The 26,903-nt window shown below is 53.0% G+C and overlaps 9 protein-coding genes across 9 annotated transcripts; 5 read left to right on the top strand and 4 right to left on the bottom strand.

Moving 5' to 3' along the window:
* Positions 1–232: 232 nt before the first annotated feature.
* On the top strand, positions 233–1,229 carry BU25DRAFT_328618 (uricase; the record flags this gene model as incomplete). Its single annotated transcript, XM_033699532.1, has 3 exons — positions 233–369; positions 419–1,059; positions 1,105–1,229. The coding sequence occupies 3 exons, from the start codon at positions 233–235 to the stop codon at positions 1,227–1,229; spliced, it is 903 nt and encodes a 300-aa protein (XP_033567829.1).
* A 934-nt stretch (positions 1,230–2,163) lies between these two features.
* BU25DRAFT_356183 (uncharacterized protein) lies at positions 2,164–5,096 on the bottom strand. Its single transcript, XM_033699600.1, has 2 exons — positions 3,596–5,096; positions 2,164–3,548 (listed from the first exon to the last, which is right to left on the bottom strand). The coding sequence occupies exons 1-2, from the start codon at positions 4,900–4,902 to the stop codon at positions 2,495–2,497; spliced, it is 2,361 nt and encodes a 786-aa protein (XP_033567830.1). The 5' UTR covers positions 4,903–5,096; the 3' UTR covers positions 2,164–2,494.
* A 1,732-nt stretch (positions 5,097–6,828) lies between these two features.
* On the top strand, positions 6,829–8,922 carry BU25DRAFT_436059 (hydroxymethylglutaryl-CoA synthase). The gene is made up of 4 exons (XM_033699999.1): positions 6,829–7,051; positions 7,139–7,241; positions 7,316–8,397; positions 8,458–8,922. Exons 1-4 carry the CDS (start codon positions 6,992–6,994, stop codon positions 8,593–8,595), a joined length of 1,383 nt encoding a protein of 460 aa, XP_033567831.1. The 5' UTR covers positions 6,829–6,991; the 3' UTR covers positions 8,596–8,922.
* Positions 8,831–9,595, bottom strand: BU25DRAFT_486697 (cytochrome c oxidase assembly protein COX16, mitochondrial; the record flags this gene model as incomplete). Its single annotated transcript, XM_033700179.1, has 2 exons — positions 8,831–9,238; positions 9,335–9,595. 2 exons carry the CDS (start codon positions 9,593–9,595, stop codon positions 9,155–9,157), a joined length of 345 nt encoding a protein of 114 aa, XP_033567832.1. The 3' UTR covers positions 8,831–9,154.
* Positions 9,596–9,833: 238 nt separating this feature from the next.
* On the top strand, positions 9,834–18,077 carry BU25DRAFT_381226 (uncharacterized protein; the record flags this gene model as incomplete). Its single annotated transcript, XM_033699654.1, has 12 exons — positions 9,834–10,638; positions 10,686–11,371; positions 11,419–11,726; positions 11,772–12,209; positions 12,259–12,411; positions 12,458–12,554; positions 12,603–13,082; positions 13,133–13,396; positions 13,445–14,680; positions 14,730–15,261; positions 15,310–15,796; positions 15,845–18,077. The coding sequence occupies exons 1-12, from the start codon at positions 10,038–10,040 to the stop codon at positions 18,075–18,077; spliced, it is 7,515 nt and encodes a 2,504-aa protein (XP_033567833.1). The 5' UTR covers positions 9,834–10,037.
* A 327-nt stretch (positions 18,078–18,404) lies between these two features.
* On the top strand, positions 18,405–21,252 carry BU25DRAFT_10296 (actin-like ATPase domain-containing protein). The gene is made up of 3 exons (XM_033699369.1): positions 18,405–18,774; positions 18,829–20,198; positions 20,248–21,252. The coding sequence occupies exons 1-3, from the start codon at positions 18,732–18,734 to the stop codon at positions 21,019–21,021; spliced, it is 2,187 nt and encodes a 728-aa protein (XP_033567834.1). The 5' UTR covers positions 18,405–18,731; the 3' UTR covers positions 21,022–21,252.
* A 468-nt stretch (positions 21,253–21,720) lies between these two features.
* On the bottom strand, positions 21,721–23,258 carry BU25DRAFT_10177 (uncharacterized protein). Its single transcript, XM_033699368.1, has 5 exons — positions 23,223–23,258; positions 22,826–23,101; positions 22,744–22,771; positions 22,455–22,681; positions 21,721–22,408 (listed from the first exon to the last, which is right to left on the bottom strand). Exons 2-5 carry the CDS (start codon positions 22,892–22,894, stop codon positions 21,890–21,892), a joined length of 843 nt encoding a protein of 280 aa, XP_033567835.1. The 5' UTR covers positions 22,895–23,101; positions 23,223–23,258; the 3' UTR covers positions 21,721–21,889.
* Positions 23,259–24,057: 799 nt separating this feature from the next.
* On the top strand, positions 24,058–24,812 carry BU25DRAFT_10301 (transcriptional coactivator/pterin dehydratase). Its single transcript, XM_033699371.1, has one exon. It carries the CDS (start codon positions 24,268–24,270, stop codon positions 24,628–24,630), a length of 363 nt encoding a protein of 120 aa, XP_033567836.1. The 5' UTR covers positions 24,058–24,267; the 3' UTR covers positions 24,631–24,812.
* Positions 24,813–25,448: 636 nt separating this feature from the next.
* On the bottom strand, positions 25,449–26,898 carry BU25DRAFT_356199 (cytochrome c and c1 heme-lyase). The gene is made up of 2 exons (XM_033699601.1): positions 26,673–26,898; positions 25,449–26,626 (listed from the first exon to the last, which is right to left on the bottom strand). The coding sequence occupies exons 1-2, from the start codon at positions 26,760–26,762 to the stop codon at positions 25,691–25,693; spliced, it is 1,026 nt and encodes a 341-aa protein (XP_033567837.1). The 5' UTR covers positions 26,763–26,898; the 3' UTR covers positions 25,449–25,690.
* Between the last annotated feature and the right edge of the window lie 5 nt (positions 26,899–26,903).

Here is a 26,903-nt window from a genome sequence, read left to right on the forward strand (position 1 = left end):
CGGTCGCTCATCCAAACCTTGTTGGGGATCCATCTCTGCGAAAAGCAGTGTGCTTGCAGCTCGGCCACCTCCGCTCGAAAGTGGTCCGATAAGCTTGCGTCTTTGAAGCTATATCTATCGTCACCACCCAGCACTCATAGCTCCCTTCACTCAACCCTCAGCTGTCCATTGGCCCCAGTAGCTTCTGCTTCACTGTTTGTTACGAGCAATCTTGTCTACATACTCAAACACCATGTCTCAACTTAGCTACGCACGCTACGGCAAGGACAATGTCCGCCTATACAAGGTTGATAAGGATCCCAAGACTGGTATTCACACTGTTGTAGAGCAGACTGTCCGCATTCTGCTCGAGGGAGACATTGAGACCTCGTAAGGTCTTAAAGTAGTTCTGATGACCACAAAGGCTCACTCCTTACAGCTACACCAAGGCAGACAACTCAGTCATAGTCGCAACAGACACCCAGAAGCAGACTACCTACATCCTCGCCAAGCAGAACCCCATCGATCCTCCCGAGCAGTTCGCTGCCATCATTGGCAACCACTTCGTTAACACTTACTCGCACATCCATGCCGCGCATGTCAAGATCATCCAGCACCGATGGACTCGTATGGAAATCGACGGCAAGCCTCACCCACACTCGTTCTACCGCGACGGTGACGAGATCCGTGTCGTCGAGGCAGTAACAAGGGAGGGACAGGGCTCCTCTATTCGCTCCAAGATCGAAAAGCTGCTCGTGCTCAAGAGCACTGGTTCTGCTTTCCATGGCTTCCACCGCGACGAGTACACACGTTTGCCTGAGACTTGGGACCGCATTCTCAGTACAGATATTGAGGCTGGCTGGCAATGGAAGCTCTTCAAGACGCTGGAGGAGGTCAAGGCAATTGACTTCAACGGTGCTTGGAAGGCGGCAAGGGACATCACATTGAAGATCTTCGCCGAGGACGACAGTGCCAGTGTGCAGGCCACCATGTACAAGATGGCCAACAACATTCTTGCTGTTGTTCCTCAGATCGAGGCAGTTGACTACGCTCTGCCCAACAAGCACTTCTTCGAGATTGGTAAGTTGCTTCAATTAACCGCGGATGCTAGCTGACACTTTGTAGACCTCTCGTGGCACAAGGACATCAAGAATACCGGCAAGGACGCGACCGTTCTCGCTCCCCAATCCGACCCCAACGGCCTCATCCAGTGCACGGTCACTCGCAAGCCCACCAAATCCAAGCTATAGATGATTCGCATATCTTCTTCAGTTCGATTATGATCTTATGGTCTTCTTGTACATAGCATCGGCGTTCTTCGTGTCATTCTAGGGGTCGATAGTATAGCGAGAGTAGAACATTATACCACATGGACTGAGTCCAGGGGACGAGCGAGAGTAGAACCAGATACCACAGTATTAGGCTCAGTAATGAACAGCTTATACTACTAGTCACCATGCACCAACGTGACAGCCGCCGAGAACGCTCATTTGAAACTGGTATATTATTGCTGTAAGTTCATCCGTAAATCTTTCCCAGGTTTTTCAGATCACGCTTTCTGTACCAAACCAAGATGGTGGATCGCTTCTGCTAGCATAACTGCAGCGCTTTGCATCGTGCAGATACAACGGCCAATCCGCATAACGCTGTTCAGCCTTGCTGACAAGCACCTCCAGAACTGCCTCCGCCTAGCCAGATGTACATCTCTTTAGAGTCTCTGTTACGCCTGATCTTGACTTACTCTTTCCCATTCCCCACTCATCATGGAACCCCTCTCCAGTGTGGCCAGCGGCATGGCCGTTGTATCGTTGTTATTTCAACTCATCCAACCTGTCGACACAATCAACACCTTTGTGCGAAGAGTCAAAGATGCACCGAAAAAAGCTAATACGACTTACCGGTTACTGGAGCGCCTCAGTGCGCTACTGAATGATGTACTCGAACAGTAGGCCACTGTGCAACATCAGGTCAGGGCACCGTCAGCGACAATCTTATGTTGTCTACGTAGCTGCGAGGATAACATCGTGCCCTTACAGAATATTGTTGATGAACACACGAAAGCGCAGGCGTGCAATCGATCGACGACGGCTTGACTTAGAACCGACATTAAACCGATACCTTCGCTCAGTCAGTGCCAGGACCCAATATCACTATTTAAATTAGCGACAGAATATCAAAGGTTTGCAATGATAATAGGTTTCTTCTATCGACACTAATCTGAGTGCATCCTACATGAGCTCACAAGCCTGCCTGACAATACTTCACATCAGCGGCGACCATCCACTATATACAAGTTACTCGTTCGTTGCGAACGCCATAGCTAGAACCTTCCGCGGTAGGCAAGGAAAGCGACATATATGTGACCAGACATAGAAACGCCGTAACTGTCCTTGGCGCCCGTGATATATGCAATAAGAAAAGAAAAGACAATGTGGAGAGATGACCCAGACTCCATGTAGATGCATAACAACGCTCAAACGCACGACAAACTTCAGCAATCCACCACCTCCCCACTTCACTTAAACATCCACTGACAATGACACGAATCCGCTGGATCCCCACGGCGCTCGACATCGCGCTTGCTTTGCGCGCTCGCCGTGGCAGTGAAGTACTCCGCGTAACTCGGGTCCTGCTCCTGTAACCACAACATCAAAACGGGATCGTTGCCGTTTGGCGCCGGCGCGATCTTGCCATTGTCGAGCAGCACCATGCGTTGACAGTATGGCTGTGGGGAGCCGGGCAGACGGCGTTCTTCGATCTTGACGATGCGCGGGTAGGGAGGGATGCGTGAGGATGAGGCTGCTGCGTCTGCGATGGCGTCGCGGCGTGCGATGGAGGATGAGGTTGGAATGACATCGGCGGCTGCATTGGGTAATGTCGTTGTTGTGCTTGTCGGTGCGAATGTTGCGGCTGCGAAAGTCACAGTGTCTGGGACTGTAGAGCTGGGCGGGTTTGTTGGCCACGTTGTAGGTAGTGCGGTGAAGGATGCTGCGGTTGAGTTGTCTTCGGCGTAGATGTAACCTTCGATGTAGGTACGGTTCCAGTAGCAGTACCATGGATAGTCTCCGGGCTGGACGGTGAATCGTTGGCGAGATGGCGTGTCGTCTGTAGTTTCTCGCTTCTTCAAAGATGAGCCAGCGGTTAACTCTTCGGGTCTTAGTACGACGATCTTGTCGTATCTGGCAGAGAAGTGATAGGCCGGGCCGTAATTCTTGTAGTCGAGGTCAAGCACAAGTTGCATAGGCTCGAGGTCGAGCTGAGGAGTCTGCGCGCCATATTGGATAACACCATCTGGGGCCAGAGCGCCTCCTCGAGTCGACGCCCCTTGCTGCTGGTTGCCATTGGAGTCAACGCCTGTATTGTTGATGGTGAGGATGATGGGCGCAAACGTCATCTTGCAAGACCACGCTGAATACTCATTGGCTTGCACCAGACAGCCTGGGTTGGCCTCCTGTGGAAACCCAAGTGGAAGTGAGAATGCACCAGTGGGAAGTGATGAAAACCCAGAGGGAGTTGGGATAGGCGTGGCACCAAAGAGCGAGCCACTTGGACCCGTAACTTGTGGTTGTCTATCGAGGTTAGCATTGCCTGGTCACGAGTTGCAAGGTAGACTTACGGTTCCTCTTCTGGCTTGTTGCCGTGCCCCTTCTTGTCGTCACCGTTGTGCTTCTTTGCAGCAAAAGTCCCGATTGCCGCCCCAAGAGCAACGGCAAAAATGAGTAACAGCAGAAGGACTACAACTACGACACCCATTGGGACCTTTCCAAATAGTCTCTTTTTACGCCAACTTGGTTTTGTTGATTCAGGGTCATCCTTTTCGTTGTACTTCTCGTTGAACTCTCCCGACTCCGCCGTCAATAGTGATGCTGAAGATGAATCAGATGGTGCAGCTGGAACAGTGCTGGCTGAGGAGATGGGAGCCAAGTTGCCCGTCTGTGTCTCTGGTCTTTGGGGTGGGAGACGAGCAGGTGCAATGGCAGGCAACAAGGGTTCAGAGGAGGCGGCAGACAGGGCGTGTGCTGAGAAGGATGCTTCGCTGAGGGGTGATACTGGTGACGCAGGAGCATTGAAGGGGTCCTCGCTCTCTATGGCAGGGTTCAGGGGTGCGGGGATGATACGCGACGCGCTCGCCTCCGCAGCCATGGAGGCCTTCGTGGGGCCCTCATCTGGATATCTGGAGTACGGTGGAAGCTGCTCGGTATGACCGTCTGGCCCAATAATGTCCTGCTCTTCGCCATCTGGTCCAAGCACTCGGTGGTAGCCATTGTTCAACCCTGGAAAGCCTACAGGCATAGCCGTTTGGATTTGGGGCACTGTAGGCTGGATCGCCTGCATTGTCTGTATGGGCGTCTCATCGTCCAGTCCACTCTGCGAGTACATGGCATAGGGATGCGCCGGCCGCTGGATTGACATGGGCCGGTCCTGTGTTCCGGTCGAGGCCGTTGCAATGCTGTTCGAGCGGTCCATGGTGTGCTGGGGGTACATGCCGTACGGATGGCTGGGGCCTGTCCGAAAGGGATTCTCTGACATGCTGGTCGTCGCAAAAGATGCAGTAGAGCTGACTGAATCGCGGTGTTGCAGCGGTGATTGGATAATGGGCGGTCGATTGCTCAGACCCGGGGGGCGACCATCCTGTACCATGGAATTGCGCACCTTGGCGGTGCTGTTCCTCGTCGCAGTCCGTCGCAGGTCGTTCCCTGGGGCCTTTGATGTCGAGTACTGTCGCTGCGGGGTCTCATTGCGGTCGCTCTCCTGCGGGTGGCCATTTCGAGTCTCCGTGTCGGCGTGTGTCTGGCGAAAACCGAGGCCATCCGAGACCATGAAGTCATCCTCGTCGAAGTCAATCTCGTATTCGTCATCGAAGACATTTTGGACGCTCTCCCGGCGCGAGAGCGTGCTGTCGTGGCTGTTGCGTCGTTCCATCGCGCGGTGCGATCCCTGAGGCCCTCAGAGGCCCTATCTCCCCCTTCCAAGCCTCGATACGGCGTCGCGAGATCCTCCACGTGATGTGCGTCGACTCGGTGCGCGTTCCGGGGCAAGTGTGAGCAATGTGGGCAGCGATGTCGGTAGCGAGCGGTGGTCGTGTAGGGAGTGGTGGTGTTACGTATGAAGCAGCGCTGAACAGCCTGTTCTGAGACGGGTGGATGGGCGCACGGCCAAAGCAGCCGCTAAATCGCTAGCTTGAATTCGGTTCTGTTTCAGCAACCCGCCAACCCCTCGCTTTTCGCGGTCCGGAAAACCAGCAATTCGGCTAATTATGTGCACCAATTGGGGCATCTTCTGCCATCAATTCTGCCCTCGCAGCGCGTTGCGTGGTCGCTGCCCTCTCATCAATTTCACGAAGGAGCTGTGGTAGGTGGCTGATGCAACCCCGTGACGGAGACTTGAGATCGCCCCTCACATTAATCTCTGACCACTTTGGTTTACTCCCAGTTTTTCCTCCACTACGTTCGATGCCCTGGCCCTGCTCCGGTGACGGCCTCAGGCTATGACATCGTCCTCCATCTGCCGCGATGATTTTTCGTCAGGCCCCATCTGATAATATTTTATCAGATCGAAACGGTGGAGACTCCGGGTTCTGGCCGAGTTGGCTTGGTCACAGCCAATGGAGCACTCCATGCATGTCCACACATCAAGGTCAAACATTGCAGACGAATCCCTGCGTGAATGATCGAGGGTATTGATGCGTTCTCGAGATGTTGTGTCAACTGTGCAGGCTACGATGTATCTAGGGAGTGTCTCGTTTCAGATGCACACTGTGTTGTCAGGCATCACTGAAGACGCACTTGAGATGGAAGCACATGCGTTTTGAGGAATTTGGTAGTCCCAGGTAGATCGTGACTACAAAGTTTACAGAAAGAGCAACTGCTCCGATATATCGGCCCTGCGTGCATACGTCTTGTTAAAGTTTATGCGAGCTCTGGTCATGCCGCTCTCTGGCATGCAGCTGACAGCTGTAGCCTGCGGATACTCAAGCCTCAATTTGATCTCGCAATATGACATAAAAGGCTGTAGCTTACGCAGTATGGCGTGCCGCTTCCTGCCATCTAGTGATACCAAACATTTGATAACACGCGTGGACAATGTGTTGAGTGCCTCGAGGCATGATGGACGTCTTCTTTAAGTTAGCAGTCCATGCTTGATGGAAGTGGCTGTGCTTGGAAAAGGGGTGCGAGATGGAGGATGCACATCATACTGCAGTGTGCACAAATCTTAGATCTAGTAGGTACACAGTAACAGTGAAGCGAGAAGGCTGAGCATTGGTATAAAATGCTCGTTGTTATGCAAGCTACACTTCGCAAGTCAGTACATCTTCAACGTGTAAAGCTCCCCTGCATCTACATTATTGATCATTTTGGTGAGTATCACGAACTGCGGCTCGCCATTGCGTGGTGCCGCGCATGTCTGGAGGCTGTGCCATGGTTGCCGCAAGCTGCCGATGTTGTGGTGTTCCCAAGATGGATTTGACCAGAGCCCATTCACCTCGTGTCGCAGACGCTAGAGCGGCGACCCTGCGTGCCAAGATGAACGCGATTGGCCCTGTTCGGCTGTTCCTGGCACACCCGAATACTGTATGTTTTCCAGAACTACGGCGCCACGTTGCTCCGATTCACGGTGGCCAAAAGATGTGACGACGAAAGATGTATTGCGCAGACAAGGCAGAAGGGTAGGAGAGGGGCGCGCCTTCTCGAGTGGGACCCTAGTCGCAGATTGTGGTGAATGCAACATGCAGTGGTGAAAAAGTACAACATCGCGCGTCAAGCGAACGTATGAACGGGAAATTGGCGTTGTTGAGATCCAGGTTATCTGCACAAATACAGTTAAATCTCCTCATCCACCCTAGAGGCTCAACTTGCCAGCATTGGCCGCTACCTGACCGCACTTTGCCTTTGTCGCTTGCGCGTGCTCCTTTCTAAAGTACTTAAGTAACCCGGCGGTGAAGCGAAGACCACCCTTCTTGTCCTTAGCAACTCGTCCCCTCCCTCCACCACACCTCACAACAATACTAAACATGGCTGCCCGTCCCCAGAACATCGGTATCAAGGCCATTGAGCTGTACTTTCCCAGCCAGGCAAGTCTATTCGACTAGCGAGCGCATACAGAGTCTTGCGCCTCGATGTACCCCTCATGTCAACACTACTGACTTTTCCTCTTACAGTGCGTCGACCAGGCCGAGCTCGAGAAGTTCGATGGCATCGCCGCGGGCAAGTACACCATTGGTCTGGGCCAGACCAAGATGTCCTTCTGCGACGACCGTGAGGGTGAGTGCCTGCTGGGGATCTTCCTCGAGCACCTGGCTGTGAAAAGGAGAGAGGGCTAAACATTTGCTGTGCAGACATCTACTCGTTCGCCTTGACCACCGTCTCCTCGCTTTTCAAGAAGTACAACATCGACCCCAAGTCCATCGGTCGCCTTGAAGTCGGCACTGAGACTCTGCTCGACAAGTCGAAGTCGGTCAAGTCCGTCCTCATGCAGTTGTTCGAGGAGAGCGGCAACTACAACGTTGAGGGTGTTGATACAGTGAATGCGTGCTACGGTGGCACCAACGCTCTGTTCAACTCCGTCAACTGGATCGAGTCTTCTGCTTGGGATGGCCGTGACGCCGTCGTTGTCGCTGGCGACATCGCGCTGTACGCAAAGGGCAACGCCCGTCCCACCGGTGGTGCTGGTTGCGTTGCCATGCTCATTGGCCCCGACGCTCCCATTGTTATGGAGCCCGGCAAGCGTGGTTCGTACGTCAGGCATGTATACGACTTCTACAAGCCCGACTTCACGAGCGAGTACCCCGTTGTCGACGGTCACTTCTCCATCAAGTGCTACATCGAGGCTGTAGATGCCTGCTACAAGGCCTACAACGAGCGTGAGGCAACATTGAAGTCTCAGCAGAACGGCAACGGTGTCAACGGCCACGCTGAGGAGCAGGAGACCCCTCTCGACCGTTTCGACTACATGGCTTTCCACGCACCCACCTGCAAGCTCGTGTCCAAATCGTACGCGCGTCTGCTCTACAACGACTACCTCAAGAACCCCTCCAACCCCATCTTTGCTGAGGTTCCCGCTGAGATCAAGGATATCTCCTACGAGGCATCCATCTCCGACAGGACCATCGAGAAGACCTTCATGGCTCTCGCCAAGAAGCGATTTGCTGCTCGTGTCCAGCCCAGTATCCAGGTCCCCACTATGTGCGGAAACATGTACTGCGGCAGTGTTTATGCCAGCTTGTGCAGTTTGCTTGCAAATATTGACAGCCAGACTGCCCAAGGCAAGCGCATTGCTCTCTTCAGTTACGGAAGTGGACTCGCTTCCTCTCTGTTCTCCTTCACTATCAAGGGCAGCTACGAGCAGATTGCCAGGTCGCTCGACATCCAGAACCGCCTGGATGCAAGGCGCGTTGTTGCCCCTGAGCAGTATGATGCTGTAAGCCTCCCTTTCAGAACTCTTACTATTGTTGAGCGCACGTGACTAACGCCATTCTAGTTGTGCGATCTCCGCAAGCAGGCTCACCTCCAGAAGAGCTACACCCCCAAGGGTGAGACTGACGGTATCCTGCCTGGCACTTACTACCTCACCAACGTCGACGACATGTTCCGCCGCACCTACGAGATCAAGCAGTAGATACCCTAAGATCTCTCGCCTTTACTTCTTTCTTTGCTGCATTCTGGGCATTTGCAGGAGTCATTTGCATGAATCGGCATAGACTCTGGTCAGGGTTGCATCATTTTATGGGCGTCCAGAACGTCTGGAGTTTGCTGTAGACCGCAACGACACATCAAAATCGGGCGAGGTTGGGTTGCCTTACGATCGTTATGATGGATGGGACGGAACGAATAAGCAAGAAACGACATGTTTGGGTGTCGACATCTTTATGACAGTTCAAAAGAGCTTAGCCATTTTAATATACACTTCTCGCGAAGTCTTGTTGTAGATAGACGAATACGAAAGTACTCACAACAAACAAACCGGTCCTCATTGTAGCCTTGTTTACGCCTGCAACTCATCTGGCATCAAATATATCGAACGAGTCGTCACCTTCGAATCTGTCTTTTCACATGCACAGAGTACGTAAGTTGAGATGTTTCTTTGGTCGATTTGCCGAACGCCGAGAGGCTCAGGAATACTCGCCATTATGCTCGAGTATTCCCCTACAACGCCCTGCCATATAATACAATCAAGTTTAAACAAGTGTGCCGTCCGGCTCACCGGGTAGGCGCTTGACACGCCTCTGCTCCCAGTCCTCGAGATCCTTCGCTTGTAATCGCTGCAAGCTCGTCAGTAACCTGCTCCGTGTTGCAGCCGTTCTCTTTCAAGCCTCCACGCTTTTCCTTATCCTCGAAATATATAGTAGGCCACTCACGTAGTATTCATCCTTCATGTTGACCTTCCTTCGATTTTGCCCCAGGCCCATTGCCTCTTCTTGACTTATTTGCTGATTCTTGCGATCATATCTCTCGTAGCGCAGAGCGGTGGCGGGTGTGAGCATGAACGAGCCGGCAACTATTGTTGCAAGGAATGGGAGGCCGAAGAGTGCGAATGGGTGCTTTTGAAGCGCTTTGCGGTACTTTGCGGCGAGAGAGTTGGGGAGCGTTGCGCGGAAGGACTTCGAGGAGAACTGCATCGGTGTGACGTGCCCTATGGGCCACTTTTGTGCTACTCGTGAAGGTATTTCGTATGCGCTGAGTGCCTCAGAGGCGACTTGTATCTGCGATCTGCAAATGATGGTCTGACTTCGACATGGTCGGACATCGAGACCAGGGTGGAGCAATTAGTGCTCTTGGCAGCATCACGGGACAACGCGCTCCTTCCCAAATTATTCGACGCGTCTGACATCGATCACAGCAGTCATCAGCACTCAACTTCCTTGCATCTCTTGTGCCAAATATCCACTAATCTGTCACAAGCTCGCGACATCATATTAAGGCTTGCTTGTGCCGAACTCTGGGAAGCTCGAGTACCTACTACGCCTCAATCACATCCCAACTCAATCGATTGCCCCACTTCCCTTGGACGCTCCTTACACGCCTTCATTATCTCGATATGACCCACAAGTAAACATCGAAATGGCCCGCAAAGGCGGGGGCTCAACCCAACGCAAGGCGCCGCCGCCCCCTGCAGCAAATGTGCTTACGAACGGCAATACGAACGGAAACCCTCCGCCGTCAACTATTGCAGCTCAAATCGTACATAATGCAGCAAACGTCAATTCAAGGCAAGATGCTGCCGCAAAAGTTACGTTTGGCGAGCTTCTCAAAGAATTCCTTGCGCACCCAAGCACGGACGAGCCGGACGTTCAACTCGTAGCCTTCATTTGCGTTGTCGCAGAGGCAGGCTTAGAGGGCTTATTCAAAGAAGATCTATTTGCGCAAGACGAACAAATGGAACAGGGTGTTCGCAGTATCAACGCAATAATGTACTTGCTGAACCAAAAACCACACCTGCTCTTGAGCCCGAAAGACGGTGACGACAATGGAATCCCTCGACCGCCTGTCGTCATGTGGCTGTTCCCAAAGCTCCTTGATATATTGACACATGCGACTCTACGACCGATCCATCGGCACATCCAGGATATGCTCAACTTCTGCCTCAGCATACTTGCTAGTACAACAGCATATTCACGCCAGGCCGTTACCGTGATGCGATTGTACAAGTCAACGGCCGTTTGTAAGTGCCTCGGTTCTGCCGACTATGCATCACTGATCGACTTGTAGATATTCGAGATGAACTGAAAGCAGCCAACGACCCTGTGACAGTACGAGTTGAGCCATTCCGCATTGTGATACCCTCTTCAAGCAGCCTTAATGAGTTTTGGCCAGAGAGCAAGCAATTGATCGCTGTACCTCATGAGCTCCAAAGAACCATTTCTTCACCAACTTCGGCCATCTGTGTTGGTCTCAACCTTCTTGTGGCTCTGTGCGCCCCAACACGCCAAAAACCATGGAAGGTTCTTTTCCAGCAACAGTACCCGTGGATCCTGGATACCTGTGAGGAGCTATGGCACTACTTTCGACGGTGGAATACTGGTTCCGATAAGCGCCCATTACACGACGAGACAATTGCTTTATACATGCAACTCGTGGACACTCTTGCGATTCCTGGGTCCGAGCCAAAAGATCGCTTTTCGGATTCGGGTAAGGCTGCATCGATATCGATTAGCAGCATTGCCCGTCTGATCGAGAGTCTCGCTATTTCATCAATGTCGGATAGCAATCAGACACAGCTCGCGCTCATGGTGACGCGGCTGTGTCATGTTGCACAGATCGAGACGCCTCAAGAAAGCGTGCTTGATCGGCGGCGTCGGCCCGCAAAGGTATTTGATACGGAACCGTTGAAGCATAGCGCAAGAAGAATCTGTGAGAACACAGAAGTATTATCTGGATTGCAAAAGGACTTACAGGTATGCAAAATGGAGTACTATTTGTTGCGGTCTCTAACGTACAACAGCTCGCGTTATGTCTATGGACTTCGAAAGCAGAGTGGCCTGAGAGCACGGAAAGCCTGCGTGAAGAGCTATGCTCGAATGGCGCAGCGAGCTTTATGTCAGCCCAGATAGCCGAAGACGCGACCAAGTGCATTCAGGTATTTCAAAGGACGAATCTGGTCGAGGACAGGCCAGCAAAGCGACGCAAGACGCTGCACGAATCGTCAGAGGACGCTAACACGTCGGCTTATCACGAACTCACAATACTGCTCAACGGCAGCTCACAAGACTCCCCAATACTCAATCTTTCAAATCTCCACAACATCATCCCGTATGTTCATACTCTTTTCCGTTGAGCTTTGTCTTACACTATCAGGGCGAAATATTCTTCTCTACCCGAGCACCCGAAGCAGAACGAAGCTGCACAGCAACAATTGCTCATTGCCTTGGGTAAGGTCGCTTGCTCAGGCTCGCGGTGTCTGCAGGCCAACAGAAATGGCTACGAGCATTGGCAGAAACTCAATTGCTCTCTTTGTGATGGACCAGCCGTCAAAGTCCGAAACGCGGAAGTCTATTGGGATAGGAATGATCGTGGTGAGGACTGGAAGGAAGTTGTTGCCGCAATCCTCGCAATCACGAAAGAGCCCAAGTTCCAGAATTCGGCAAGGCCTCGAGTACTCATGGCTGTTGCCATAGGACGCCTCTTCAATCACATTTCCGACCCTGACTATCTCAACCTGGAAGTGTGCGAACTAGGACAATGGTTGCTTGCATGCATGAGCCGGTCTCTCAGAGAGTTGAAAATTGCGGCGACGTGAGTACGCCACATTCTTTACGGCGCTCCAAAACTGATGATGAGATAGACATGCACTCATGACATTCCTGCGGAGCGACATCTCCAGTCGTGTTTGTCAAAAGAATCGGACATCAGTCATTGAGTTCTTCGATGCACTCGTGCAACGTGGTGTCCTCGCTGATCAAGAGACCTTGATCCTAGCATATGGCCAAGTGGCGCGGTAAGTTGTACAGATCGGCTTCAATACACCAGCTGATCTTTCGAAGTGTGTGTGGTGAGCTAGAGCTTCCGATCATCTTACATCGGTTAGTCGAGTACCTTGGCCACCCAAACGCTCTCATATGTGGCATGGCGTATAAAGAAGTAAGAATCCTTGTTATTTGCGTCTCAACTCCGCACTGACAATCCCAGCTTGACGCTCTAGCTGAGCCTTACGAACCTGAGGCCTTATTCAAACCGTATTGGAGGATACTTGCCTTTTCCGTCATCAAGGACATCGTCAATAAGCCCCAAAAGGCACAACAGCTTGCTGATCTTACAGAGCAAACCGTTCGTCAGCTGCTTGTACTAACTCAGTCGTATACTTTACCGCATTTGGTGTTGACAAAGAGGAGGGACATCATTGAGAAGATCGCCCAGGCTCGCAAAGTCCCAGTAGCGGAAGTATTGACTCAGCCACGGAACAACCTTGCGAAGATCCTGGCATTGTTGCTTTCGCAGTCTGTACCAGACGTCGAATCCCATGCTATGGAGACATTGGCCGACATTGAGCCAGCTATGCGGGAGGGCAGCAATGACAGGCTTGAGACACTGGTTGCACTGGATATCACAGGCGTTGCCATCGAGATTCTCATGCTTTCCGCGGAACAAGACGAGTCAAGGAAAGCTCCGGTACGTAGACAAAGAGTTCCTCCTGCTAACGAGCTAACCACAATGTGTAGTATCATCGCGCATTCAGCACGCTTGCTCGGCTCGCCGACATAAAAAAGGGCCAGCGCAGGTCCTCTTCTAAAACCCGAAGCCTTGACGACTTTTGCGAAACTCATATTCTCGGTATCATCGCATACTTCTCAGACATTGTGGAGAGCCCACTCACTCGAGGCAAGACCACGCCACATCCGTTGCCTGAGCGTAAAAGATGTATAGCAGCCATCGGAGACTTCATCACTCTTGCGCGTTACAGTGTGAACGGCGCATTACCGCAGGTAAGCCGTTATAAGCTCGATTGTGCGAAACATGTTAACGAAAAGTAGATACGCGCATGCTTACAGTCCGCAATGGCAGATCCAGACCTTTGCAACGATGCCCTACTGGTATGGATAGCTTTACTTGATGCACTTGACGCGGAAGATACGATGCTTGTCATTGATCAAACCTTCGCGCTAATCGTAGAGCACTGGAATATCTTTTCGGAGGAGACTCAACTTTTGGCAAGCAAGACAATTATAGCTCTGACGCAGAAGTACGACGCACAATTACGGGCACGAATCGAGTATCTCCCATCGCTAGCGACCATTCCCATGATGTCGAAGACTGAAGGAGAGCTGGTACGCTTCAAGTCGCACGTGGAAATCGTCAGGATTTTCCAAGCCTTCGGCAATAGGTGCAAAGACCAGAACGCTGTGGTTGTACGCCAGGCTCTCAGAGAGCTTGGACCGTATCTTGATGCCAATCAAAAGCACCTGCACCAAGCAATTGTGGGGCAGAAGCCACTGCCCGTACTGGCAGCACTTACTCGATCAGTCCTAGACGCCAGCATACGATTCTCAGAAGATCACCCGGACATTACCACGTTATGCGCACAATGTCTTGGCATCATTGGAGGTCTCGATCCATATCGAGTGGAGACAGTATGCGAAAAGAAGCGCGTCTTGATGTTGTCGAACTTCTCACGAAGAGACGAGGACATCGACTTCGTAGCTCTTCTACTAGAGCAAGTCCTCGTGAAGGTCTTTCTTTCGACTACCAATGCCACTTCTCAAGGGTGGATCGCCTATGTCATGCAGGAGATGCTCAAGCATTGTGGCTTTAGCGCATTGGCGGTAGCGAAGCCTCGCTCTTCACAGGCTAGCACAGAAGCACAAAGGTGGAACGACATTCCCGAGCCTACGAGAAACGTCCTGACCCCCTTCCTCAACTCGAGATACTCCGTCAATCGAAACCCAGCCCTGCACTACAAATCTCCCGCATACCCAATCTTCGATGGCAAAATCAGTCACGGAACCTGGCTCCAAACCTTCGTGTACGATCTGCTACAGAAGGGACAGGGCGTCAACGTGGAAATGGTTTTTCCAGTCCTGGCTAGAGTCATCAGAGGCTTTGATCTGTCGATTGCAACTTTCATACTTCCTTTCGCCGCCCTAAATGTCATCGTGTCTGACGATGACCAAAACTTGACACATGTAGGGACAGAGCTGCTGACGGTACTGCGGCGTGAAATCCAGTCTACTGATCAGACTGATGCTGTCCTGATTAAGCAATGTAGCGAGGTAAGTTTGGAGTGATACTGAGTATTGCTTCGCTGACTGAGTAACGTAGAACGTATTCCAAGTCCTGGACTATCTTTCGCTGTGGCTACAAGAAAAGAAGAAGTCTGTGACCGACGCTAGAATCATGGCTGGCAAGACCGGTCGCGGCATCTCAGAGGAAGAAGAGATGAACGCAATCAAACAGATCACTCGCGTAGAAAGTATCCTCCGGCTCATCCCGGCTGAGGTGATCTCTCGACGTGCGGTCGAGTGTGGGTCGTACGCTCGCGCCCTTTTTCACTGGGAGCAATATTACCGACAACAGCAGCAACTCAAGACTGAAACAAATCAAGTCTTCGAGAAAGACGACCTGTTACAACATCTACAATCCATCTACGCGCAGATCGATGAGCCTGACAGTATCGAAGGTATCACAGCTCACCTGAAAGTGCTCAACCCCGAGCAACAGATCATGGAAGATCGCAAGGCTGGCCGATGGACCGCAGCTCAGAGCTGGTACGAGATCGCGTTGGCTGAGAAACCGGATGACCTGGACACTCAGGTCAATCTTTTGACCTGTCTTAAAGAGTCTGGCCAATATGGTAAGTTGATCCGCGCAATTGTGACCTGTCAGGACTGAACCTATGTAGATGCGATCCTCAATTACGTCGATGGCTTCCATGCAACGAACTCACTATCAATCAGCACGCTTCCGTTTGCTGTTGAAGCAGCCTGGTCGGCTGGTAAATGGACACAGCTTGAGCGGATTCTCGGTGCTTCATCTGACCAAATCATTGGTGCAACCACGGACTTCAATGTTGGCGTTGGAAAGGCTTTGCTTGCGCTGTATCGAAAAGACGAAGCAGAATTCACGACCATCACCGCCGCTCTTCGTGGAACCTTGTCCAAGAGTCTTTCTCCGTCAAATACCAACTCTCTGCAAGCATGTCACGACACATTGGTCAAACTGCACGCTTTATATGAGATCGAAGCAATCAGCGGCGTCATGACACCAACCACACCAGAACGCGAAGTCATTCTTGAGAATTTGGATCGCCGACTGGACGTCATTGGTGCCTACACTTCTGACAAGCAGTACCTTCTTGGTGTTCGCCGTGCAACCATGCTAGTCTCGAAGTAAGTGATTGGAGGGAACGAACAGATGATCAACGCTAATTGGTTCAGAATCGACTTTAGCGACCTAGACATCGCTTCCGCCTGGCTCACAACAGGACGACTTGCACGTAAGGGCGGGTTTATTACCACCGCTTTCAATTCGGTTCTCCACGCCGGCCAGCTGGGAGACGGTGCCTCTAAGATCGAGTACTCGAAGTTGCTGTGGAAAGAAGGGCATCATCGAAAAGCGATCCAAAACCTGCGGGGCGCTATCAACAGTAACGCCTTCCAGAACAGCGACAGCCTGCCCATCAACATCTCAATAACTACTGATGGCCGTGGAGGCGACCATATGAGCAAGGTGAAATGCCACGCTCAGCTACTCCTTGCGAAATGGCTTGATCGCGCTGGACAAACGAAGTCTGGCTCTCTAAAAGATGCATATGCGACAGGCGTCATGTCATACCCTAAATGGGACAAGGGCCACTACTACTTGGGACGATACTACCTTAAGCTTTTCGAGTCTGAGAAAAGACTGCCAGTCTCGAAACAGAGCCAAGAGTACCTTGCAGGGAGTCTGATCAAACTCGTCATTGAAAACTTCGTACGCTCTACAGTCTATGGCACGAAGTACTATTACCAGACCCTACCAAAGATCCTTACGCTCTGGCTGAACTTAGGAACGGACGTCATGAATGTGGCGCCTCGATCGGCAAGAGACAAGGAGTTTCACGACCACAGACTCACCTATCTGGACCACATCAACAAATACCTCAAGCGGTATGCTGGTGAGCGCATGCCTGCTTATACATGGTATACTGCGTTCCCGCAGATTATCACGCGTATCAGTCATCCGAACAAGAATGTCTGGGATGCGTTGCAGTTTATTATCATTCGGGTCGCAGCAGCGTACCCGCAACAGACGCTATGGAGTTTACTTGCGGTGCTCCACTCGACTCAAGATGACCGTCGAGCACGCGGCACTGCCGTGTTACAAAAGTTGCGCGACACGTCGAAGCGCAAGAATGGATACCTAGATCTGAAGAACGTCATCGTGCAAGGACAACGTTTGACCGATGCTTTGCTGATAGCTTGTGACGCTCCAGTCGAGCAACGGGTCACGCATGTCAGTCTTTCGAAGGACCTTGGTTTCAGCCACAAGCTGGCACCTAGCCAGTTGGTGGTGCCCATCGAAGCCAACATGTTGCCGAACCTTCCTGCTGGAAATGACAGTAAGACGATACGCTTACACAACCCATTCCCGCAAGATGCTGTAACAATCAATGCGTTCATGGACGATGTTCTGGTGCTCTCCTCACTCCAGCGTCCGCGAAAGATCAACGTACGAGGCTCGGACGGCCGCTCTTACGGTCTCCTCTGCAAGCCCAAGGATGACTTGCGCAAGGATCAACGTCTCATGGAGTTCAACGCTATGATCAATCGCGCGCTGCAGAAGGACATCGAGTCCAGCAAGCGCCGGCTGTACATCAAGACGTACGCAGTGACGCCTCTGAACGAAGAGTGTGGAGCCATCGAGTGGGTCGAAGGTCTCAAGCCTATGCGCGATATCATCATCCGATTCTATCGCCAGCACAACGTGCACATCGACTACTCCGAAATCCGCATGTTGCTCAACGAAGCGTCATCTTCGCCATCGAAGGTGCCCATCTTCACAGAGAAGATCTTGGGCAAGTTCCAGCCAGTACTGCATGAGTGGTTCGTCGAGACGTTCCCTGAACCCGAGGCTTGGCTATCTGCAAGACTACGATACACACGCTCCTGCGCAGTAATGAGCATTGTTGGCCACGTACTGGGTTTGGGCGACCGACATGGTGAGAACGTGTTGTTGGAGCAAGGCGACGGTGGGACCTTCCACGTTGACTTCAACTGCCTGTTTGATAAGGGTCTTACCTTTGAGAAGCCTGAGCTCGTACCCTTCCGTCTTACACACAACATGGTCGATGCGATGGGCCCCCAAGGCGTCGAAGGCCCTTTCAGAAAAGCGGCCGAGCTGGTGTACAGTCTTCTGCGGCAGCATGAAGACACGCTCATTACGATTCTTGAAACCTTCGTGCACGATCCCACAGCCGACTTCTTAGGTGGAAAGAGGAGGAAGAAGATTGCTAGCGTTCCAGACACACCGCAGGAGGTGCTGGACAGTGTGAGAACAAAGGTCAATGGGTACCTGAAGGGCGAGTCGGTGCCACTGAGTGTGGAAGGATATGTGGATGCGTTGATTGCGATGGCCAGGGACCCGGTCAATCTGGCAGCCATGTACATTGGATGGTGTGCCTTTTTCTAGTCTGCGTGGTCAGCAGGAAAACGGGCATGTTGCGTGCATGTTGCGTATGCGTATATGGCGCTGTATCATGGCGCTGTATCATGGCGCTGTATCATGGCGCTGTATCATGGCGCTGTATCATGACGCTGTATCATGGCGTTGTATCATATGGCGTTGTATCGTGGGCCTATGGGCGTGACTATGGCATAGCAGTGAAACGTCACCTCGAACAGACAGCAGCTTTTGGCTTTCAGTTGCTCGAAAGCATGTAAATTATGTATGTTCTGCGGAAGGAACGCTCGCCTCGAGACCACGGCAAGGCTGGCGGCAGGTGGGACCGATGACCAGGAACCAATCGCGGAAGAGAGGCGCCCGCAACATCTCCAGCACAGCCAGGGCGCGACCCATTGCAGCACCAAGTTATCTTCGCGTACGCCATTGCTTGCGACTCGAATCTTGACTCTACGACCGCAACCCCGCAACCCCCCAATTTACTTTTCTCCACGACGTGACCTCGACACCGAACAGGTGGAGCTTGCGTCGCGATAATACCGAGCAGCTATCTGGCAGGCGCGCTCCAACCAAGCCACAGCCAGATCTGTCTGCGGCTTAGGTGGAGAGAAGCACTTGAAGGTCAGCACTTGGAGATCAGCGCGCCACAGCTACACAGACAAGATGGTGGGCAAGAAGTCAGGCAGAGCCCAGCTGAGGCAGGAAGGTAGGACCATCTGACGCCGCTGTGCTGCCCTATAGCTGCTGACAACATGCGCAGGCCTCGAGCGGACTGACAACAACATGGACCTCTCGTCGTGGCCCCAGGTGGGCATGATCAACCAGAAGAACTACTACACCGAATTCCTCAAGCGCGACGAACAGTTCCTGGCTGTCCGATACCCCAAAGACGAGGAGCGCGCACGCATCGTGCAAGAGGCCCGAGACAGGGATCGCGCGCGCGCGCTGGGCGTCCCTCAGGCGGCCGAGGGCGCAACACCGCTAGCTGAAGAGGCCGCGGACGAGGTCGACGCTTCATTGGACTCTTCGAGGACGGACATCTCGAAGCTCATCGTCATACACCCCGGCAGCCAGAACCTGAGGATCGGTCTGGGCGCAGATGCGCTGCCCAAGACAATACCCATGGTCATTGCGCGGAGATGGAAGGAGAGCGAGTGCGAGGAGGACGGCGGCGAGCCCAGCCCCAAGCGCATGAAGGTCGAGGGAGCAGTGCCGGCAGACGCGCTCCCTGAGAAGTGGTTTGGCGAAGACTTCGCCGATCAGTACATGGCTATGTCTTCGGAGCTGAGGACGCGAATGCGCTCCAACAAGCGCCGAGTGCTGCCGAACTCCAAGGACCTGGTCACAAACTACAACCGCCGCACTCCGCCAGAGGTCATCTCAGAACACAACGATATCAATCGTATCGAGTTCACAGAGATCCCTTCGAACCCAGACAGGGCGCCGCACTTCTTCACCGGCCACGAAGCACTTCGTATCCCCGACCGATCGAACCCTCGCTACAAGCTGTTCTGGCCTCTGCGCCATGGTACCTTCAACGAAAGCGAGTATGCGGATCGCAACCAGATCTACCACGACATATCCAAGATTTACGAAGCGGCGTTCAGGAATCAGCTCGGTATCACCAGGATGAAAGACCTGGCTAACTACAAGTGCGTGCTCATCATACCGGACTTGTACGAGCGCAACTACGTTACAACGATGCTCGACATCCTCATACGGGATCTTGGTATCGGAAAGGTTTGTCTGCAACAGGAGAGCTTGTCGAACACTTTTGGAGCGGGCGCGGACAAGCTGTGTGTAGTCGACATCGGCGCTCAAAAGACGTCCATCTGCTGTGTCGACGAAGGCCTCTGTGTCGAGGAGTCTCGCATCAACCTGAAGATGGGTGGGGCGGATGTCACAGAAACGTTCATCAAGATGATGCTGTACGGCCACTTCCCGTACTCGGACATAAACTTGAAGAGGCGGTATGACTTCTTGCTTGCCGAGGAGCTGAAGCAGAAGTTCTGCTCGATGGACGAGGGCTCTGTTATGGTTCAGACATGGGACTTCCACCTGCGAGCTTCGGGCCAGGACACACGGAAGTACATGTTCAAAACTTACGATGAGACCTTGCTGTCTGTCATGGTGAGTACCAACAGATAGCATCACCATGATGGCTTGCTAATCTCAACAGGGCCTCCTCAAGCCATCCATATTCGACAACTCGCGGAAGCTGGAAGGCCGCAGAACTGTCGTCCCCCGCTCCGTCGACCTCTACGACAGCTCCCCCAACGACCCCATCTCCGCAGCTCAACTCGTCGTCCTCGAGCTCGCAGCCGGCAGATCCGCTCAAGCCCCCATCAACGGCACCCAAGAACCCGCCATCGCGGCAACTCCCCAGAAGCCCCCACCCTTCAACCTCCTCGGCCGCCTCAACGACAACGAAGCCACACCACGCTCCTCCGTCGCAGGCTCCCCTGGTCCAGAAGGAACAGGCACACCGAACCCCGACCGCGACACACCCGGCATGGGCGACACCGACGCGCCCGCCGCCGGCCTAATCTTCCGCGACCCGGTCCTGGAGAAAGTGAAAATCGCCGAAGAGCGCGACCGCACGCTTCCCATCATGCCTTTGGACCACGCGATCCTCGAGTCCCTCGCGCAAGGCGGACGTGGCGATGAGAAGAAAATGCGCGACTTCTTCGGCGGCATCGTGCTCGTTGGCGGCGTCGCAAAGACGCCCGGGTTCCGCGAGTTTCTCGAGCAGAGACTGCGCGAGCTGCGCCCGGGGCTGGAGATTCTGCTCCCGCCGCCGCCGAGGGATCTGGACCCCCAGGTCATTGCGTGGAAGGGCGGGAGTGTGTTTGGGAGGTTGTCGAGTCATGGGAATGATAGCTGGATTAGTAAGTATGAGTATGATATCTTGGGGAGTAGGCTGTTGAACAATAAGTGTATGTTTGCTTGGTAGGATGAGCAACGGGTTTTGAGGCCGTGGTTGAGGGGATGAAGTATAAGAAAGGAGGCGCGGAGGAAGATGATGTTGAGGAAGAAGTTAGGTATAGAAAAGACAGCGTGGTTACGAAGGGCTGTCCGGGTTGTGGAGGCCGAAATTTTTGCAGAACGAGCTTTCAGGGGAAGAAACCGCCGGGTAAGGCATTGTGGAAGAAGATGTCATGTATGGAGAAGTCACAGAGAACTCCATCTCAGCAAAAGCGCCAAAACGTGCAAGCCTAAACTGGTCGCGGAAAAATGGAGGGTGATGAAAGAGGAAGTTGGCAACAAAACGAGGATGCCACACCCGCGCTACAAATCTTGGTCGCAAACCAGGTCGCCTCCAGTGTGCAAAGGATATAAAGAAACTGAAGTCGAGAAAAGCTCAGAAAAGCTCAGTTTGGGTGGCGCTCACGGTTGCTGGGATATCAGTACGGACTCAGATCACATTAGATACGAGAGTCCTGGCACAGTCGGGTTTGACAGTAACAATAACATTCTTAATTAATCCAGGAACCCTCCTATGTGAAAACCCCTTGCAGTATTGCAGACTCAGTTTCGAGCCGCTAAATATGACAGCCACATCAACACCGCAACGCCAGGTACAACAAGACCAGATCCGAGCCATGAACCAGTCTCTGATACTTATGCATGACATCGTGACGAAAAGGACGAACAACAGACCCCTGAGAGTCACCATCTCGGGTTTATGAAGCCAGATAACGCCGGGTATAAATCCTACTCCGCCGACCTGCTGGACTGCTGCAGCTCGCTAACGAACGCATTGTAGTCTGGGCCTACTCCAATGTAAGCCATCGGTCAACAAATCACTCCTCGTCTGCCCTTCAATAAGCATTTGGGTCGGGGTAGAGGGGGGACTGCTCGGGCTGCTGACCTTGCGATGCATCGCCTTCGACCTTCTGGCGCTTCTCGGAAGAGTAGTCGCCTGCATCGAATTGGCCCGCGTGCTTGCCGGCGTTGGGGCCGTTCTGAGCTGCGGCTGCTGCTTGAGCGGCCATTTGCAGTTCGCCTATTTGTCGCTCTGAAAGCCCGCCGTTATTGGTGGAGCTGGGGCTTTGTTGCTGTGCCTGTTGCTGCTCGGGCTGTTGGTGTTGCTGCTGTGGGAGGTTCTGGTTCAGGCTGGGTAACCCGCCGTGCGGTCGGTTGGACAGATCGACGCCTGCGGGTGCGGGTGGCACCTCGCCTTGTGTCTCGAGCAGGCGCGATTGGAGATTGATGATGTAGTCCCGAAGCTGATAGTTCTCGGTCTGCAGATTCTTATACAGCTCGCACAGCTGCTCAAACTCCTTGACTTGATCCTTGAGCTGCTTGATATACTCCTCTTTGCGCTGACGGAACGCGCGCTGGCAATGTCAGTATCATCCAGTCAGGGTGAAGCAGCGAACCTACCTGGGCGGCTCGATTCTGTGCAGCGCGCTTGCTAGTCGACAACTCTCTCCGGCCCTTGCGCCCTTCACCGTCGTCGCTGGGGTCGGCTTGGCTCATGTAGTGCTGCGAGCCGGCGATGGCTGGGTCGATGTGCTGCTGAGCCCCGCCGGTATGAGGTTGCTGTTGCTGGATAGATGCGGGCGTACTGGGCTGGCCAGCACCGGCAGCAAGGAGATGTTCTCTTAAGCCTTCATCGCACTGCACGTTAGTAATCACCAAGAAGAAGTAAGCATGGAGAGCAAGCACTAACTCATCTCGATGGTCGGCTTGCTATGGTCCTAAGCCCAAGTGTCAGCAAGGCGGTGGAGCAGTACACGATCACCACAGCTTACCTGAGCGGCTGGTTGCTGCATGTTATAGCCAGTATCGCTGCGGATCGAGGGGTATATGGTTCGGCGCATTCAATTCACTTTGGGACGTGACCAGTCACGGATGGATGCAGTGGCGCTGATTAGACAGCAGAGCTGTAGCTATTCTCGGCACGGCCCAACACGAGCTGGCGTCGTGGTTGAGGAATCGAGTCTACTATAGAAGCGCTCTATGCGTTTACTGGTGACGTGCGGCGCAGTTGCTGGAAGTCGCGACAGCGCGAGGGAAAGAGAACGCGTCTGCACGAGTCAATGTTAGCATGGTCGCTTCGTGCGCCGGGCATATTGCGCCGAAGTTCGCGATAACGTTTCTGTCGTGGCGCGCATCGCGAGACTTGGTAAACAGGTACGAGCAACGTACCTGTGCAGGAGGTGCTGACTGAGGGTGGGTGCTGACTGAAAGGTTAGTCATTGGGGCAGGCGCGCTCTATATACCCGGCCAGCGGCAGCAGCCCGGCCGATGAGTACTTCTCACCACATCACCACTCGGACACTCGTTCAACGGCGCAACGCCTTCCCTATGCTGATGCAAAGCCGCTACTGCCTTATTCTCACGCCTTTATTGTTTGCGCACTTGCTGACTTTGGCAAGTCCTATTGACGTGCGGAACGCTATTCGATGTTTGCCTGCTAGGCTTACCAATGCTCTCTTTGTGTCCGCCAAGAGCATCAGGATTACGGGATACACAAGCTCCTGGTCCGAAATTGCCGACCAATGCTCCGTGTTGCAAAGCTCTCTACTGCCTAGCTCACGTTGTACAACAAATACATATCTACTGGCTTGACGGTCTTCTCATTGCTATTGTAGTGCATGACTGCTTGGAGTTCCAAGGATGGGAACAGCTTTTGTTCATAATCGAACCCTTGCGATTCCCGTCTCACAAGTCCTCTGACATGCTGATTTTGAATGCCCACAGGTGTGACCAAGATGCTGATGCTGTTGCGGAGACTCCTTCAGCATTCGGACCAATGCATGGTACCGTATGACGAAGCAACGGAAGTGGTCCAAGCTGATCTGCAGTATGGGCGACCCACTATCCAACCACCGCTGATGCATCTTGACCCATCTTAAATCCGACGCTGTCGTTCTGCAACTAGCGGTTCCAGTTGCCAGCATTCCCCAAGATCAAGAAAGCATTGCCCAGTGCATTTGATTCCACAGTAGTACAAGCCCTGCTATGACCAAACCCCCCAGGTGCCTCGTCAGAGCACTTCCGTAAGTACTCGCTAAAGCACACCACCACTGCTTAGTCATGTGTCCCTGTGCCTGACATCCCCAGATCGTACAGAGCACAGCTGACTCCAGCTACGTGCTCGATTCCTCCAATCCGGTCGCGGCTTACTCCTGGCTCGTACAACGGATCTCCGATTGCATACTCTCGGTCATTCGCAACAACCCACCCAGTCATGGTTTCCAACACACAGCCTCTGTCCAGTGGACTAGTACAGGAAATCAGCTTCTCCGCAAACCAGCCTGCAGACCTTCCCAGTCGGGTTTCCCCACTTCTTTGTACGTGGGAGCTTACGCCATCTAAGAAAGGCCTAAAACGACAATTCTTGTTCAAGACTTTCAACAATGCGTGGAAGTTCATGGATACAGTGGCACAGGAATGTAAAGTCCAAAGACATCACCCCGAGTGGTCGAATCTGTACAACAAAGTAACAGTCGAGTGGACCACACACAGGCCGGAGGGGCTGAGTGTCAAGGACGTGGATATGGCCGAGTTTTGTAATAAGATTGCGAACGAAATAGGGCTGAAAGACTCGTAAAATCTCAGGAAGAATGTAACCTCGAGATGGTACCCATATCTTGCCTGCATTCTTCTCATTTGGAGATTAGCTGATTATGATACATGCATCAGCTTCACCACCCGGGTCAGCACTCTCCGAGAAAGTCTTACTGTATACCCCACACGTGGGCATATCCTTGCATACCACTTCCTATCCAAGGCCCACCGTACTTCCTTGATACTCGAACTCTCAGCTTCCGCTACCCCAGATATCTGCCATCAGTCTGCTCTAAACGGACTTGACGAGCACATGAATGTAGCCCCATCCAACAGTCGCGTCCTTCCCTTTATTGTGCGTGCGGTTGTTGCTATCCTTGTTCTGTTGCACTTCTGCGTGTACTGTGATGTTCTTGTTCTTATTGCTCCTTCTCGCGCGTTGTACGCCACCTTCCTCACTTCCTCGCTGCCTTGCCGCTCTCTCCTCTGCAGCAGCTCCTTCTGCGCCTGCTCCCACGCTTTTACTAGCAAAGTCTGCTTATAAAAAAACCCCCCACAACAATCTTAGCCAACCAAAGGTTTCGCTTTCCGTGTTGCTGAGTCCCTGGTGCACCACTACCAACGGTTTTAGATGCTTCCGAAAGAAGCAATCAATGCGTACATGTGCAATTTTCGGACCTCCCAACCACCTACTCCGGGTTCGGAAGCTGGCGGCATTCTCATTTCTAGTGTTCCAAGGTCATCGTGTTACTGCTTGACGATGAATAGCAAGAGAGCCTTGTGTTAGATCGTGCTGCGCACTCTGCACGTTGCGTTTAAACATCATGTCCACAATCAATGTAGTGTAGTTGCGAGGCTTGCGAAGAAGACGTATCGTCATTAGAGAACCTGTCAGAGCTATAGCAGAGATTCCAGACTGCGTAAGGTATGCAATTCATCAGAAAGAAAAGAAACAAAGCTCAAGCAAACATGCTTCGAACCCTAACAAGAGCCATTTGTTGTACAACCCAATCATACAAAAAGCCCAAACGCCGCGCAATGCCTCATACGCATAGTCTCCGTTATACATTCTCCCTCGCATCGGTCCCCATGGAATCGAGGACTTAGTTATATTGCCTACTCTTGGCAGCCATCTCCTCCTCCCTCCTCTTCTTTTCCTCCTGCAGCTTCCTCAGCATCCGCGCACTCCCGCCACTCGCCTGCCACCAGAATTCGGTGCCGGAGCGAATCAACCTCTCTGCCGCGCTAGTCGGCCCGTCAACCGCAGGCCGGATATCCAGATGGAACACGGGCTCGTCGTCCGACACGGCCTCGCCCTCGTAGTAATCAATCACATATCGAACTTCTTTACAGCCCTGCTCATTGCACCGCTCGACGAACCAATCGTGGCGATCGAACGGCGGCGCCGTGCCGTATTTCTCAGGATTAATCCAGCCCAGCCACTGCATAACAGTTGCCTTAGGCGTTCTCTCCGTCGGGCGACCCGTAAACCTCAGCAACTTCGGGGGCGGAACGTCTCTCACATCCCACGTCGTTGTATCGAAGATGCCGTCCTCGGCGGTGCCCAGCTTCAGATTCGCAAGCTGCTCGCCGTTCTTGCAGATCTCGTACCCTTCTTTGAGTCCGCGCGCGAACCGCCGCTCCCAGCCCATGATCTCGGCCCAAGCGCCCTCGTTGAGGAAGTTGTGCACGGAGACCATGGACTCGACGGCGGTTACGTCAGTGTCGACGTAGCCTTTGCGCAGCATGGCGTTGTACATTTGCTGCGGCGAGGGGTACTCCCAGAGCGAGCCGTCGCCTTTAGGGATCGTGGAGGCTTCGCGGGAGAGGGGGAGGTCGCGAGATTGAATGTCGGCTTTCTTGTTGTCGAGTTCGGAGAACATGTTGTTGAGGGGGTTTAGCTTTGCGAGAAGGCCGGTCTTGGGCTCGGGGGTCGATGATGCGTTCTCGGGAGGGACGTAGGGGCAGGCGCCCTTGGGGACTTGTGCCTGTTCTGCTTTGACAGGTGGTGTCGCCTTCTTGTGCATGGGACATTGTGGCTATCATCTGTGAGATACGTCTAGTGCATGCGCATGATAAACATACAGGAGGCTCTGCGTTGCCTACCGGCATGGGGTGCTGCGCAACAGGCGCTGCGGGCGCGGAAGGCGTAGTGTCTGCCCAAAACCAACCCATGATTAAGTACTGTACAGAAGAATAATTAGATTGAGAAGAGGAGGCGACGAAGGGTATACGTTGATGGTCAGCGCGTGGCGGAGATCTCGGGGGAGAAAGAATTTGGCCGCAGCTCGGGAAGTGCAGGGCAGGGTCCTCGTC

Source organism: Macroventuria anomochaeta, assembly GCF_010093625.1.
Source record: "Macroventuria anomochaeta strain CBS 525.71 unplaced genomic scaffold BU25scaffold_1, whole genome shotgun sequence".
Lineage (NCBI taxonomy): Eukaryota > Fungi > Ascomycota > Dothideomycetes > Pleosporales > Didymellaceae > Macroventuria > Macroventuria anomochaeta.

Bases quoted from the DNA above. Each gene is read 5' to 3' on its own strand.
- BU25DRAFT_356183 (XM_033699600.1), bottom strand. From the start codon at position 4,902: ATGGAACGACGCAACAGCCACGACAGCACGCTCTCGCGCCGGGAGAGC. The intron at 3,549-3,595 runs GTAAGTCTACCT...TAACCTCGATAG, and splicing joins AACAAGCCAGAAGAGGAACC to ACAACCACAAGTTACGGGTC.
- BU25DRAFT_436059 (XM_033699999.1), top strand. From the start codon at position 6,992: ATGGCTGCCCGTCCCCAGAACATCGGTATCAAGGCCATTGAGCTGTAC. The intron at 7,242-7,315 runs GTGAGTGCCTGC...TTTGCTGTGCAG, and splicing joins CTTCTGCGACGACCGTGAGG to ACATCTACTCGTTCGCCTTG. The intron at 8,398-8,457 runs GTAAGCCTCCCT...ACGCCATTCTAG, and splicing joins CCCCTGAGCAGTATGATGCT to TTGTGCGATCTCCGCAAGCA.
- BU25DRAFT_10296 (XM_033699369.1), top strand. From the start codon at position 18,732: ATGGTGGGCAAGAAGTCAGGCAGAGCCCAGCTGAGGCAGGAAG. The intron at 18,775-18,828 runs GTAGGACCATCT...CAACATGCGCAG, and splicing joins AGCCCAGCTGAGGCAGGAAG to GCCTCGAGCGGACTGACAAC. The intron at 20,199-20,247 runs GTGAGTACCAAC...TAATCTCAACAG, and splicing joins AGACCTTGCTGTCTGTCATG to GGCCTCCTCAAGCCATCCAT.
- BU25DRAFT_10177 (XM_033699368.1), bottom strand. From the start codon at position 22,894: ATGCGCCGAACCATATACCCCTCGATCCGCAGCGATACTGGCTATAAC. The intron at 22,772-22,825 runs GTAAGCTGTGGT...ACTTGGGCTTAG, and splicing joins TGCAGCAACCAGCCGCTCAG to GACCATAGCAAGCCGACCAT. The intron at 22,409-22,454 runs GTAGGTTCGCTG...TGACATTGCCAG, and splicing joins CACAGAATCGAGCCGCCCAG to CGCGCGTTCCGTCAGCGCAA.
- BU25DRAFT_10301 (XM_033699371.1), top strand. From the start codon at position 24,268: ATGGTTTCCAACACACAGCCTCTGTCCAGTGGACTAGTACAGGAAATC.
- BU25DRAFT_356199 (XM_033699601.1), bottom strand. From the start codon at position 26,762: ATGGGTTGGTTTTGGGCAGACACTACGCCTTCCGCGCCCGCAGCGCCT. The intron at 26,627-26,672 runs GTATGTTTATCA...CACAGATGATAG, and splicing joins TAGGCAACGCAGAGCCTCCT to CCACAATGTCCCATGCACAA.